This window comes from Babylonia areolata, chromosome 1 (assembly GCF_041734735.1).
Source record: "Babylonia areolata isolate BAREFJ2019XMU chromosome 1, ASM4173473v1, whole genome shotgun sequence".
Taxonomy (NCBI): domain Eukaryota; kingdom Metazoa; phylum Mollusca; class Gastropoda; order Neogastropoda; family Buccinidae; genus Babylonia; species Babylonia areolata.
Genome location: NC_134876.1, coordinates 58,944,802 through 58,955,474, shown reverse-complemented (window position 1 = coordinate 58,955,474; position 10,673 = coordinate 58,944,802). Strand labels below are relative to the sequence as shown.

The 10,673-nt window shown below is 43.4% G+C and overlaps 1 protein-coding gene across 5 annotated transcripts in view; it reads right to left on the bottom strand.

Moving 5' to 3' along the window:
• Nucleotides 1–3,481: 3,481 nt before the first annotated feature.
• Nucleotides 3,482–10,673, bottom strand: part of LOC143284639 (uncharacterized) — an 86,758-nt gene continuing 79,566 nt past the window's right edge. For all 5 annotated transcript variants that reach the window (XM_076591526.1, XM_076591534.1, XM_076591544.1 and 2 more), the window contains one exon: nucleotides 3,482–7,164. In XM_076591526.1, the coding sequence (XP_076447641.1) occupies nucleotides 6,959–7,164 (206 nt within the window). In that variant the 3' untranslated portion in view covers nucleotides 3,482–6,958. The remainder of the gene's footprint in view (nucleotides 7,165–10,673) is intronic.

Genomic DNA, 10,673 nt, shown 5'->3' with positions numbered 1-10,673 from the left:
TTTTTTAAAAAGATGGTATATCTATTAGAAAAAGAAGAACAAGAGAGGCGAGGGCTTCAAGACTCTTGTGATTCACACTTAATCCAACAAAGAAACTTTGGAAAAAAAACCCCCCAACCCAAACTACGAAAAGACGCACTGATTTGACCTTGACCTTTGACTTCTAAATTTGCGTATTACTGATGTTCTGACCAAAACATATCACTACATAGTATACCATGTTGGATGAAAATTGGATGAAAAAGTAAAGTTCTACAATGCTTTTTACATTTTCGCAAAAGGCCGTGATGCGACATTGGCCTTTGACCTCTGACCTTAATTCCTTTCACAGGTTTTATTTCCACTGTGACCAATTATTGTACCAAGTTTGCTGAAGGTTATTTAGAAGACCACGCAGAAATGTTTCCTATCAATATCATATGCCAGGCTGTGACCTTGACCTTTCTCCTCTGATTTTGAATTTCTTTAACCACCTAATGCTGTACCCACAACCTATCACAAGACCATGTTTGATAAAACTTAGATTTACGATACGGTTTCTATCAAACTTTCTATATTTGACCTTGACCTTTGACTGTTCAACCTGCTAACCATAATTATCATCATAAAGGAGATGATTTTCAGTTCCTACAACCCTGCCAAATTTCGTTCCTCTGACACTTGTTGTTGTCGAGAAAATGTCTGCGTTAAAGTTTCACACACATACACACGCACACACACACACGCACACACACACGCGCGCGCGCGCGCGCACGCGCACACACACACACAGAGAAAAATAACAGCACAAAGTTCCTGAACAGTGTATGTTTTATTGTGGCTGTTCAGTCGACAGCAACTTTTTTGTACGAAAAAAAACCACAAACTTCTTTAAGATTGTGGGAGACATCACGATGTGCGTGCGTGTGTGTGTGTGTGTGTGTGTGTGTGTGTGTACAGCTGTTCATGAATTCGCTCTTTTTTTCCCCATGGTGTCACATCAGCTGATCAACGGGATGACACACCAAAATGACGAAACATCACACCACATAATCAGACGCCAAATGTCCTGGACGTTATGTTGTTGTTGTTGTTTTATACAGATGTAGTCAGTTTGAGTATTAACTAAGCATTCGTATTTCTGTGACATTCTGCGCGTCACAAAGTGTTCGATAGCTCTCTCTCTCTCTCCCTCAAACACACACACACACACACACACACACACACACACACACACACAAACACACGCACGAACACACAAGCGCGCTTATGCACACACGAACGCATACGCGCGCTGACACACGCACGTATTTCCGTACACATACTAACTCACGCACGCACACACATGCACATACACACAGACAGACAGACAGACAGATAGACAGACAGACACACAAACACACACACACACACGCTTCGAACATTTAAACAATATGGCGTTATACAAAATACGATATATTGAGGAGAGGCATGCTATTTACATTAATTTTATGGAAAACATAATATACAACATATTCGCGGATGCAGTAATAAACATTAATCGATGGCTGTCAATCAATTTGGCGAACAGAAGGCTGGCAAAGGCAAAGAGGGAGGGTGGGGATGGGGTTGAAGTGTGTGTGTGTGTGTGTGTGTGTGTGTGTGTGTGTGTGTGTGTGTGTGTGTGTGTGTTGGGATGGGTGGGTGGAGGAAATATGAATCATCATAGGGTCCTGTTTTCTTGAGGACAGGGGGTGGGGAAGTGAGTGGTAATGTTCATATAAATACATCATTCATCCATCACAATCATAAGATATTAAATGCAAATCAAAAACAAATAAATACTATTTGTTTGCACCTACTTTCCTCACTTGTTTGGGGTGGGTGGGGTGGCTGTCTGTTTTTCTGCCCTTCACCCTGACCGCACACCCTTCCCAGTCTGTCTCGTTCTGTCCATTTGTGAGTACTAGCCCCAGTCTGTTGGTCTCTCTCATTTCCTTTGGACACAGTTCCACTCCCAACCTCATGGATTCCAGGCAACAGGACGGGAAAGGGCGGTTGGCACCCACACCCTGCAAACCCTAAATAACTTTGTTTTAAGCATGGTAAGAAACGCTTTTCTTCCCCGAATCTTTCCCACCCTCTCGTGCCAACTACTGACACTACCGTTGATCAAGCAAGGTAAGAAACACCTTTCATTTCTGAATCTTTCCCACTCTCTCGTGCCAACTACTGACACTACCGTTGTTCAGGTAAGGTAAGAAACACCTTTCATTTCTGAATCTTTCCCACTCTCACGTGCCAACTACTGACACTACCGTTGTTCAAGTAAGGTAAGAAACACCTTTCATTTCTGAATCTTTCCCACTCTCACGTGCCAACTACTGACACTACCGTTGTTCAAGTAAGGTAAGAAACACCTTTCATTTCTGAATCTTTCCCACTCTCACGTGCCAACTACTGACACTACCGTTGTTCAAGTAAGGTAAGAAACACCTTTCATTTCTGAATCGTTCCCACTCTCACGTGCCAGCTACTGACACTACTATCCCAACAGTAGCTCTCCACGGAACCTTACAGCGTGACACAGCCTGACACAATGGTTCTATGTCTTGTCTCCTCCATTATGAGCAAGTCTGCCAGCCGCTATCAGTATCGACATTTGTTATCACATAGCGCAGTTCGGGTTTCCACAAAGACAAAACCCACCAGCATACTGTCAGTCTCTTAATTAATTGACCGGTACTTTGGTCTGAGTGATGGAAAGTGCGTACAATGCTACCCTCTCACAGTCTCCCTCCTGCTGATGACAATTATTGCTTTGTCGTAGGCCCACCACCCACAGTGAGGACTGGCCACTTGCAATGGTTAAGACTACCTTGGAAAAAGTTATATATTTCAAACTGTTCTTTATTAAAGTTAGCTAGTTATGTGTTAAATAGTCCAGTTGGTTGTTTATTGTAGGTCCCCACATGAACCTCTTTTTAAAAAAATGATCTACAGAAGTAGTGCATTTGATTTTATTTTTTGTTTTTGTTTTTTTGTTTTGTTTTTTGTCCTAATCCCGCTTCCCCCGTCCCGCCTCTCACACACACCCTTCCAATATTATGTTTTTTCTTTCTCCAATCACTGACCTCTCCATTTTAGATTTTGTACTCTATCTTTTCCACATTCTGTTCTCTCTGTCTGTCTGTCTCTCTTCCTTTCTTAGTCCCCTCCCCCTTGCCCCCCCCGCCCCCTCCTCCCCACCTCAACCACCCCCCTTTTCATTCGAATATATAGAAATGTCGATAATGTCATCATTATGATAGGAATGATAATAATCCAAATAATAATAATAATATCATTTATTTTCAGTCTAATATCATCATCTTAGATGAACAGACTATATATAAATAAACGAACGAAAGACTACCTTGACATTCTGTTCCAATCACGCTGGAACCCCCCCCCCCCAACCCATCAACAACAATAACAACAATAAACGCCGGCACAGCAGAAAGTGGGGTGGTGATTCCTTACTACACGGAAAGAATAAAGTTTCACCCTATACCAGACCATGACACGCTTCCCTTTGGCTCTCTGATCATGGGCCGTGGGCCTAGTGGTAATGCGCCCAACAAGGAAGCGAGGATCCGCGGGTTTCATTCCCTTATTACAGACCGGGACTCTTACTCCCTCCTCGACAAGGCTTTGAGTGATGGTCTGGGTGCTAGCCTTTCGGATGAGATGATAAACTCGAGGTCCCGTGTGCAGCATGCACTTAGCACACTTAAAAGAATCCACGGCAACAAAAGAGTTGTCGGGGGCAAAATTTTGTAGTAAAATCCGATTTGATGGTAACACTCGCATAAAGAAAAAAATAAAGAAAAAAATATGGGTGGCGCTGCACTGTGGCGACGCGCTCTCTCCGTGAGAGCAGCTCAAATTGTGATAAATACGACACAGTATAGTACAGTACAGTGCAGCACAGTACAGTACAGTTCAGTACAGTACAGTGCAATATAATACAGTCAGTCGTTACTGAGACAGAGAGAGAGAGAGAGAGAGAGAGAGAGAGAGAGAGAGAGTTATCATGCTACATCAATGTCTTGAATGCCGTCAGACTGAAGCCTATGCCCAAGGCGGATTTCCGTCTCCTTTCCCTAACTGCGCCTTCCATAAAACCCACGACGTGGCTGGAAATAAACGCACAAGAAAATGATACTCCCCTACCTTTTTCTGCCTTTGCAGTTTTTCTCCCGGCTTACAAATCTGCAAGATGTGACGTCAGCAACCAAAAAGGGAAAAAATCCTCTCTTCACACATATACGTAAAATCACATAAACCGCCAGCCGGATGGGAGTAATTGAACAAAACGGCTTTAAGAGGACTGTTATCAATGATAATTTGTCTGTTGAGTTTGCTGAAATCAGTACACTTTTAGTTTCAGTTTCACGGATGTGTCAAAGCGCGCGAGCTGATCCTTATATTTAACACCACATCTACATACAAAATAGTTACCAGCGAATACGCAAAACACTCGCTGCTGACAAGACCACCACCAGCATCCATGGAGCCCTGTCCGGTCCAGCAACAAGAGGCAAGACATCTTTAATCAATCAACAACATGATTGCTGTTGGTAAGTATGGTCGTCAATGAAGTGCTATCACCTCACTGAGATAAGATGGAGATCTGAGGTCAGGATGTGAGTCACCATTTCTTCGGTTGGATTTCTTTCTCTTGGGATTAAATCACCTTTCTTTCTCTTGGGGTTAAATCACCTTTCTTTCTCTTGGGATTAAATCAAATCACATTTCTTTCTCTTGGGGTTAACATTAATTCGACCTTTGTTTAACAACACCAGTTTTGTCAACGAACTGTACACAAAAAGTAAGAACAACTGACAATTGTCATGCCTCACTGATCGCATTTCACTTAGGTTCAGCAGTCAAGGGGTTAAGATTGGTGTCACGCCGATTCTGTACAATAATCTTGAGTTGACCTGTTTTCTGTTGGCGTCCGTGCTGTCGTCTACAAAAATATTTATCACGCCGTTCTATTTCTGTCACAAAAAAAGAGAGAGAGAGAGAGAGAGAAAAAAAAGGTGAAACACTTGACTGAGGAGGGGCTTCTTTTCTGAAGACCTTGTACTGTCCAGCTCTCCCTAGAGTTTTTTATCACACTGGTGAGCATATTCTTCACGGGGGAAGGCAAGAGTCATGGCGGAGATCGGAGAGGGGGGGAGGCGTCTGCAGATGATGGCGATTGAGCGTTTTACAACACAAGATCCATGACAGCACACAACTCCTTCAACATTCATCTCACAGGGGTAAAAACAAAAACAAAAATTTTTTTAAAAAGAAGTCTTCGTTGGCCAGACCCCCTTCTTCCGCCAACCCTACCAAGCCTGGCGTCTCATCCTCTTTAACTCTCTCCATACGAACGGCGACAGAGACGACGTTAACAGCGTTTCTCCCCAATTACCACCATCAAAATATTACAAGCGGAAGGCTCTTACACTGAAGAGGTGAATGTTGACAAAGAATACCACAATTCTGACGACGGAAGCTAAAGGTTGGATCATTGAGACACCCACTGGACATCCGAGGGGTCTGTGTAGAGGAGAAGAGAGGACTGGCCGTACTGAGTGAGTTAACACGAATTTCAGTGTCACTGTCACTTTCAAGGTGGTGGGAAAGCTTGCGGGCTGGTCTATATACGCTACACCACATCTGCTGTATTAACCCTTTCACCGTCAAGCTCGCATTTATGCACAGGCGTGGTAGAGGACCCATGTCACAGAAAGGTGACCATTCATTGGTCTGTTATCCATGAACCTACTGCTCTTAATGTTCGGTGGTAGGATAGGCCATATTTTCTATACATCGCAGGGGGAATCCCCGGCTATTCTTAGCCACTGTCTTTTCTGTGTTTATATCACAAGGGAATTTTGTATTCTAAATTGACTGGCGGTGAAAGGGTTAAACAGAAAAATAATAGAATAAACAAAAGCAGATGGCTGACCTTCGCATAAACCCAGCGCGCTGGCCAGGTCTTTATTAACCTTAAGGGCGTCACGCCGATAGGTCGTTAAACTCAACTCTACCCAGGTCTTGAGGACACGAATCACGTGAATAAGGGGCAACAACTCCCTTCACCTTCGGCGCTGGTTGTTAACTCTCGGGTTTTCCCGAAGAGTGTGAAGCTTGTGGCCACGGCAGCAGGTGTCGCCAGCTTCCTTGAATGCAGAAGGACGACGGCATTGTAGGACTGCTGGTTGCACAATTCCCCGCCGCCCTCCACGACGCGTTCTGTTTCATTTACCACCAATGTATTTGGTGCCGAAAGCATATGTAGTAATTTTTTGCGATGTTTAATTCATGACATCTGGAAAAAAAAAAAAAAAAAACAACCTCAAAACTTTTTCGCCGCTAGACGCCGAGGAGAAGATTTACTGCAGACCTACTTGGCCTTGACCCTCAAGTTGCTAAAAAAAAACCCCAAGAAGTACAAAGCCTATTAGCTGACGCCCTTCGGGTCATGTTGTTCACGGCTAGGTGTCTCAGTTCGGTGAAGGTTCCGATGTTCGAGGGATTGGGAACACCAAGAACCCGAAACTGTCGTTTATCAATAACCATAGTCACCAGCACCGTGTATCACACATCCACCCGTCACACGTTGTCCCACGTCAAGGTAGTCCTGAGCACAAAAAAAATTATGTTATTATTTTTTTGTAACTCTGCTCTTTGTGTGCGCATGCTTCTTCTACTTCTTAGTTATCATCATCATCATCTTCTTCTTCTTCTTAACCCTGTGAAGAGTCATTGGGGCATCACACAGAAACACCTGTCCACCAGATTCCTTCAGATCTGTCGGTTGTTTGTCAAAGCCTGGGTCTCTGCAAATGACTGGAAAAAAACCCGAAAAGAAAAGAAGAAAGGATTGCAGAGAATACATGTAAAATGTGTTTTGTGATGAACGAATTTGATGAAATCAACGGATTCATTCAGCCGCCCATTAGCGCGACAGGTCGTCGTGTGTGACCTGTTTGATCATGTCCTTGAGAAGCCGGTAGCGCTGAGGCAGCAGGTATCGCTTGGAGTGGTCGTAGTTGGCCTCCAACTGCTGGATCAGGTCCCGGATGATGGAGCACTTCCGCTTCACCTCGCGCAGCTGTTCCGTCTTCCGCGCGTTGTCCTCGTGCACGTCCTGTCGCGACATTTCTGCCGCCACAAAAATAATTTCATATCTATATCCATCTATATCTATGTATATGTAGTGATTATGTGTTTATCTAATAGATAATCATTATCGACACTCCTATCAATCTGTGTTATGAGGAAACGGTGAGAAAGAGAGAGAGAGAGAGAGAGAGAGAGAGAGAGAGAGAGAGAGAGAGTATGCAGTGAGCGGAATTTCTCTTTCGCTCTCTCTCTCTGTGTCTCTCTCCACATCGCCATGGTTGACTGGTGGCCTCTTCACTGATAACACAAAGCTTATTGGTACCTCTGTCTGCATCCTGTTTGATGTCCTACCCTATGCTAAGTGTCTGCATCCTGTGGATGTCCTGCTCTGTGCTAAGTGTCTGCATCCTGTTTGATGTCCTACCCTATGCTAAGTGTCTGCATCCTGTGGATGTCCTGCTCTGTGCTAAGTGTCTGCATCCTGTTTGATGTCCTACTCTGTGCTAAGTGTCTGCATCCTGTTTGATGTCCTACTATGTGCTAAGTGTCTGCATCATGTGGATGTCCCGCTCCGTGTTAAGTGTCTACATCCTGTTTGATGTCCAACTGAGTGCTAAGTGTCTGCATCCTGTTTGATGTCCAACTGTGTGCTAAGTGTCTGCTTCCTGTTTGATGTCCAACTGAGTGCTAAGTGTCTGCATCCTGTGGATGTCCTACTCTGTGCTAAGTGTCTGCATCCTGTTTGATGTCCAACTCAGTGCTAAGTGTCTGCATCCTGTGGATGTCCTACTCTGTGCTGTCTGCATCCTGTGGATGTCCTACTCTGTGCTAAGTGTCTGCATCCTGTTTGATGTCCTACTCTGTGCTAAGTGTCTGCATCCTGTTTGATGTCCTACTCTGTGCTAAGTGTCTGCATCCTGTGGATGTCCTATTCTGTGCTAAGTGTCTGCATCCTGTTTGATGTCCAACTCTGTGCTAAGTGTCTGCATACTGTGGATGTCCAATTCTGTGCGAAGTGTCTACATCCTTTTTGATGTCCTACTCTGTGCTAAGTGTCTGCATCCTGTGGATGTCCTACTCTGTGCTGTCTGCATTCTGTGTGATGTCCTACTCTGTGCTGTCTGCATCCTGTTTGATGTCCAACTGTGTGCTAATGTCTGCATGCTGTGGATGTCCAATTCTGTGCTAAGTGTCTACATCCTTTTTGATGTCCTACTCTGTGCTACGTGTTTGCATCCTGTTTGATGTCCTACTCTGTGCTAAGTGTCTGCATCCTGTTTGATGTCCTACTCTGTGCTAAGTGTCTGCATCCTGTTTGATGTCCTACTCTGTGCTAAGTGTCTGCATCCTGTTTGATGTCCTACTCTGTGCTAAGTGTCTGCATCCTGTTTGATGTCCTACTCTGTGCTAAGTGTCTGCATCCTGTTTGATGTCCTACTCTGTGCTAAGTGTCTGCATCTTGGTGGAAGAGAAGAAAAGAAAAAAAGTAGAAGAAGGTAAATGAGAAATGAGCAAACAAGAGCTATTTTCAAAGGTAAACGCATAAAAGATGAAAAGAAGAAAAATAGTGTGTGTGTGTGTGTGTGTGTGTGTGTGTGTGTGAAAGAGAGAGAGAGAGAGAGAGAGAGAGAGAGAGAGAGAGAATGAGAGGGGGCACAAGGGGGTAGTTTGGTAATGTGAGAGGAAGAGGGAGAAGCAGAGACAGACACTAAGACAGAACATACACACGACTGATAACTAAAAAAAAAATGCAACAACCCAGACGAATGTAAACATTCAAAGAACACTAACAATTGTATGGAAATTATCAATTAATAAGCAAACACACAATGAATAGTGTATGAACGGAACAAAAAGAATGGATGCAGGGGAGAGAGAGGGAGAGAGAGAGAGAGAGAGAGGGATGTGGGGGGCAGACAGAAAAGAGAAAGAGAGGGAGAGGGGTGGTGGGGGGTGGGGGGTAGATAGAAAAAGTGAAAAAAAGGAGAAAAAAATCAAAGATTATCGGCACCCACACAAAATAAACAACCACTTCACAACCATTACTTTATATAAATCACGTCTTTCATATTCTGGGGGTGGGATATGGAATCGTATTCTGGAACATTTCAAAAATCATTCGAACTTTAAATGAATCAGAGTAGAGTTTCGTGATTTTATCTTTCAAATTTGACATGAATATCCGTGGGTTTATTGAGGATGATATTATCAATATTAAAGAGGCTATCCTGCCGTCCTTCCTTATATCGATCTCTCTGTCTCTCTAACTCCCTGTCTCTCATTTTCTCTCTATCGCTGTCTCCCTCCCTCTTTCTCTTTTAATGTCTTTCATTTTATTTCTGTCTGACAGCCTGTCTGTCTTTCCATATGTTCTCTCTCCGTCTTCCTCTCTGTGTATATCTGTCTATGGCTCTGTCTGTCTGTCTGTCTGTCTGTCTCTCTTTCTCTCACTCTGGAGATATATTTTTGTTTGGTTGTCCCGCTTATGAATGATCAAAGTACATCGTCTGGGTTAATCGGACTCTTAATTTAGTTATTGGGAATTCAGATGTTTCAGCATGTAGCCATTTCGCAACGTTTCTTTCTTGAGACATGAGCGGGCAAGATGAGCATCTTTCCCGGAATAACAGCATGGAACGATGAATGTCAGACGATCATCAGAACTGAGCTGTCCTTTGATTATCTAAATGGTTGCAAAAAAAAAAACAAAAAACCAAAACCCCCCCCAAAAAACCAAACAAAAACCAAACACACAACAAAACCCATGTTTCTATCATAACCATGGAAACTGAATTATTATTGTTGCACGCATATAATTATTACATTTTGTTCTGCACCCAGTTGTTCTTTTTTCTTTTTTTTAAAATCCAGTATTGTGTGTGCCAATTTGTGCTTTCTAATCAATGGATGACATTAATATCTTTTTGATTTTACGCAATCGCCAGGTGGAGAGAGAGAGAGAGAGGAGAATGGAAGGACAGAGAGAGAGAGAGAGAGAGAGACAGACAGACAGACAGACAGACAAACTGACAGACAGACAGACACAGAGAAAAACACAGAGAAAGTAGAGAATTAAAGAAATAAGGGTCTCTGTGTGTGTGTGTGTGTGTGTGTGTGTGTGGGGGTGGGGGGGGGGGGGTGCATGCGCGCGCCCGCGCGTGTAGACTGTGTGTGTGCAGATGGTATGCAGAGAACATAGTTTACGCTATGGACTTACACCCTTTATAGCGCTGGCGGCTTCTCTATACTATGGAATATTTATATATATATATCGATGCGAAGGAAACGCTGCATAAACGCTGAAGGAGAGCAAAGGTCAAAATGAAATATTACATAAAAAAGCGAAAGCAACATTTGGCTCTAATCTAATTATTGAAGGGATGCAAAAGGGTCTTCAATTAACAAGGAATAAAGATCCGCCTTCAAAGAGAATAACTGCACAAACAAACAGAAAGCCGGAGACAGTCGTGTGAGCGTGTGTATCTCTCTCTCTCTCTCGACACACACACACACGCATATATATATATATATATATATATATGTGTGTG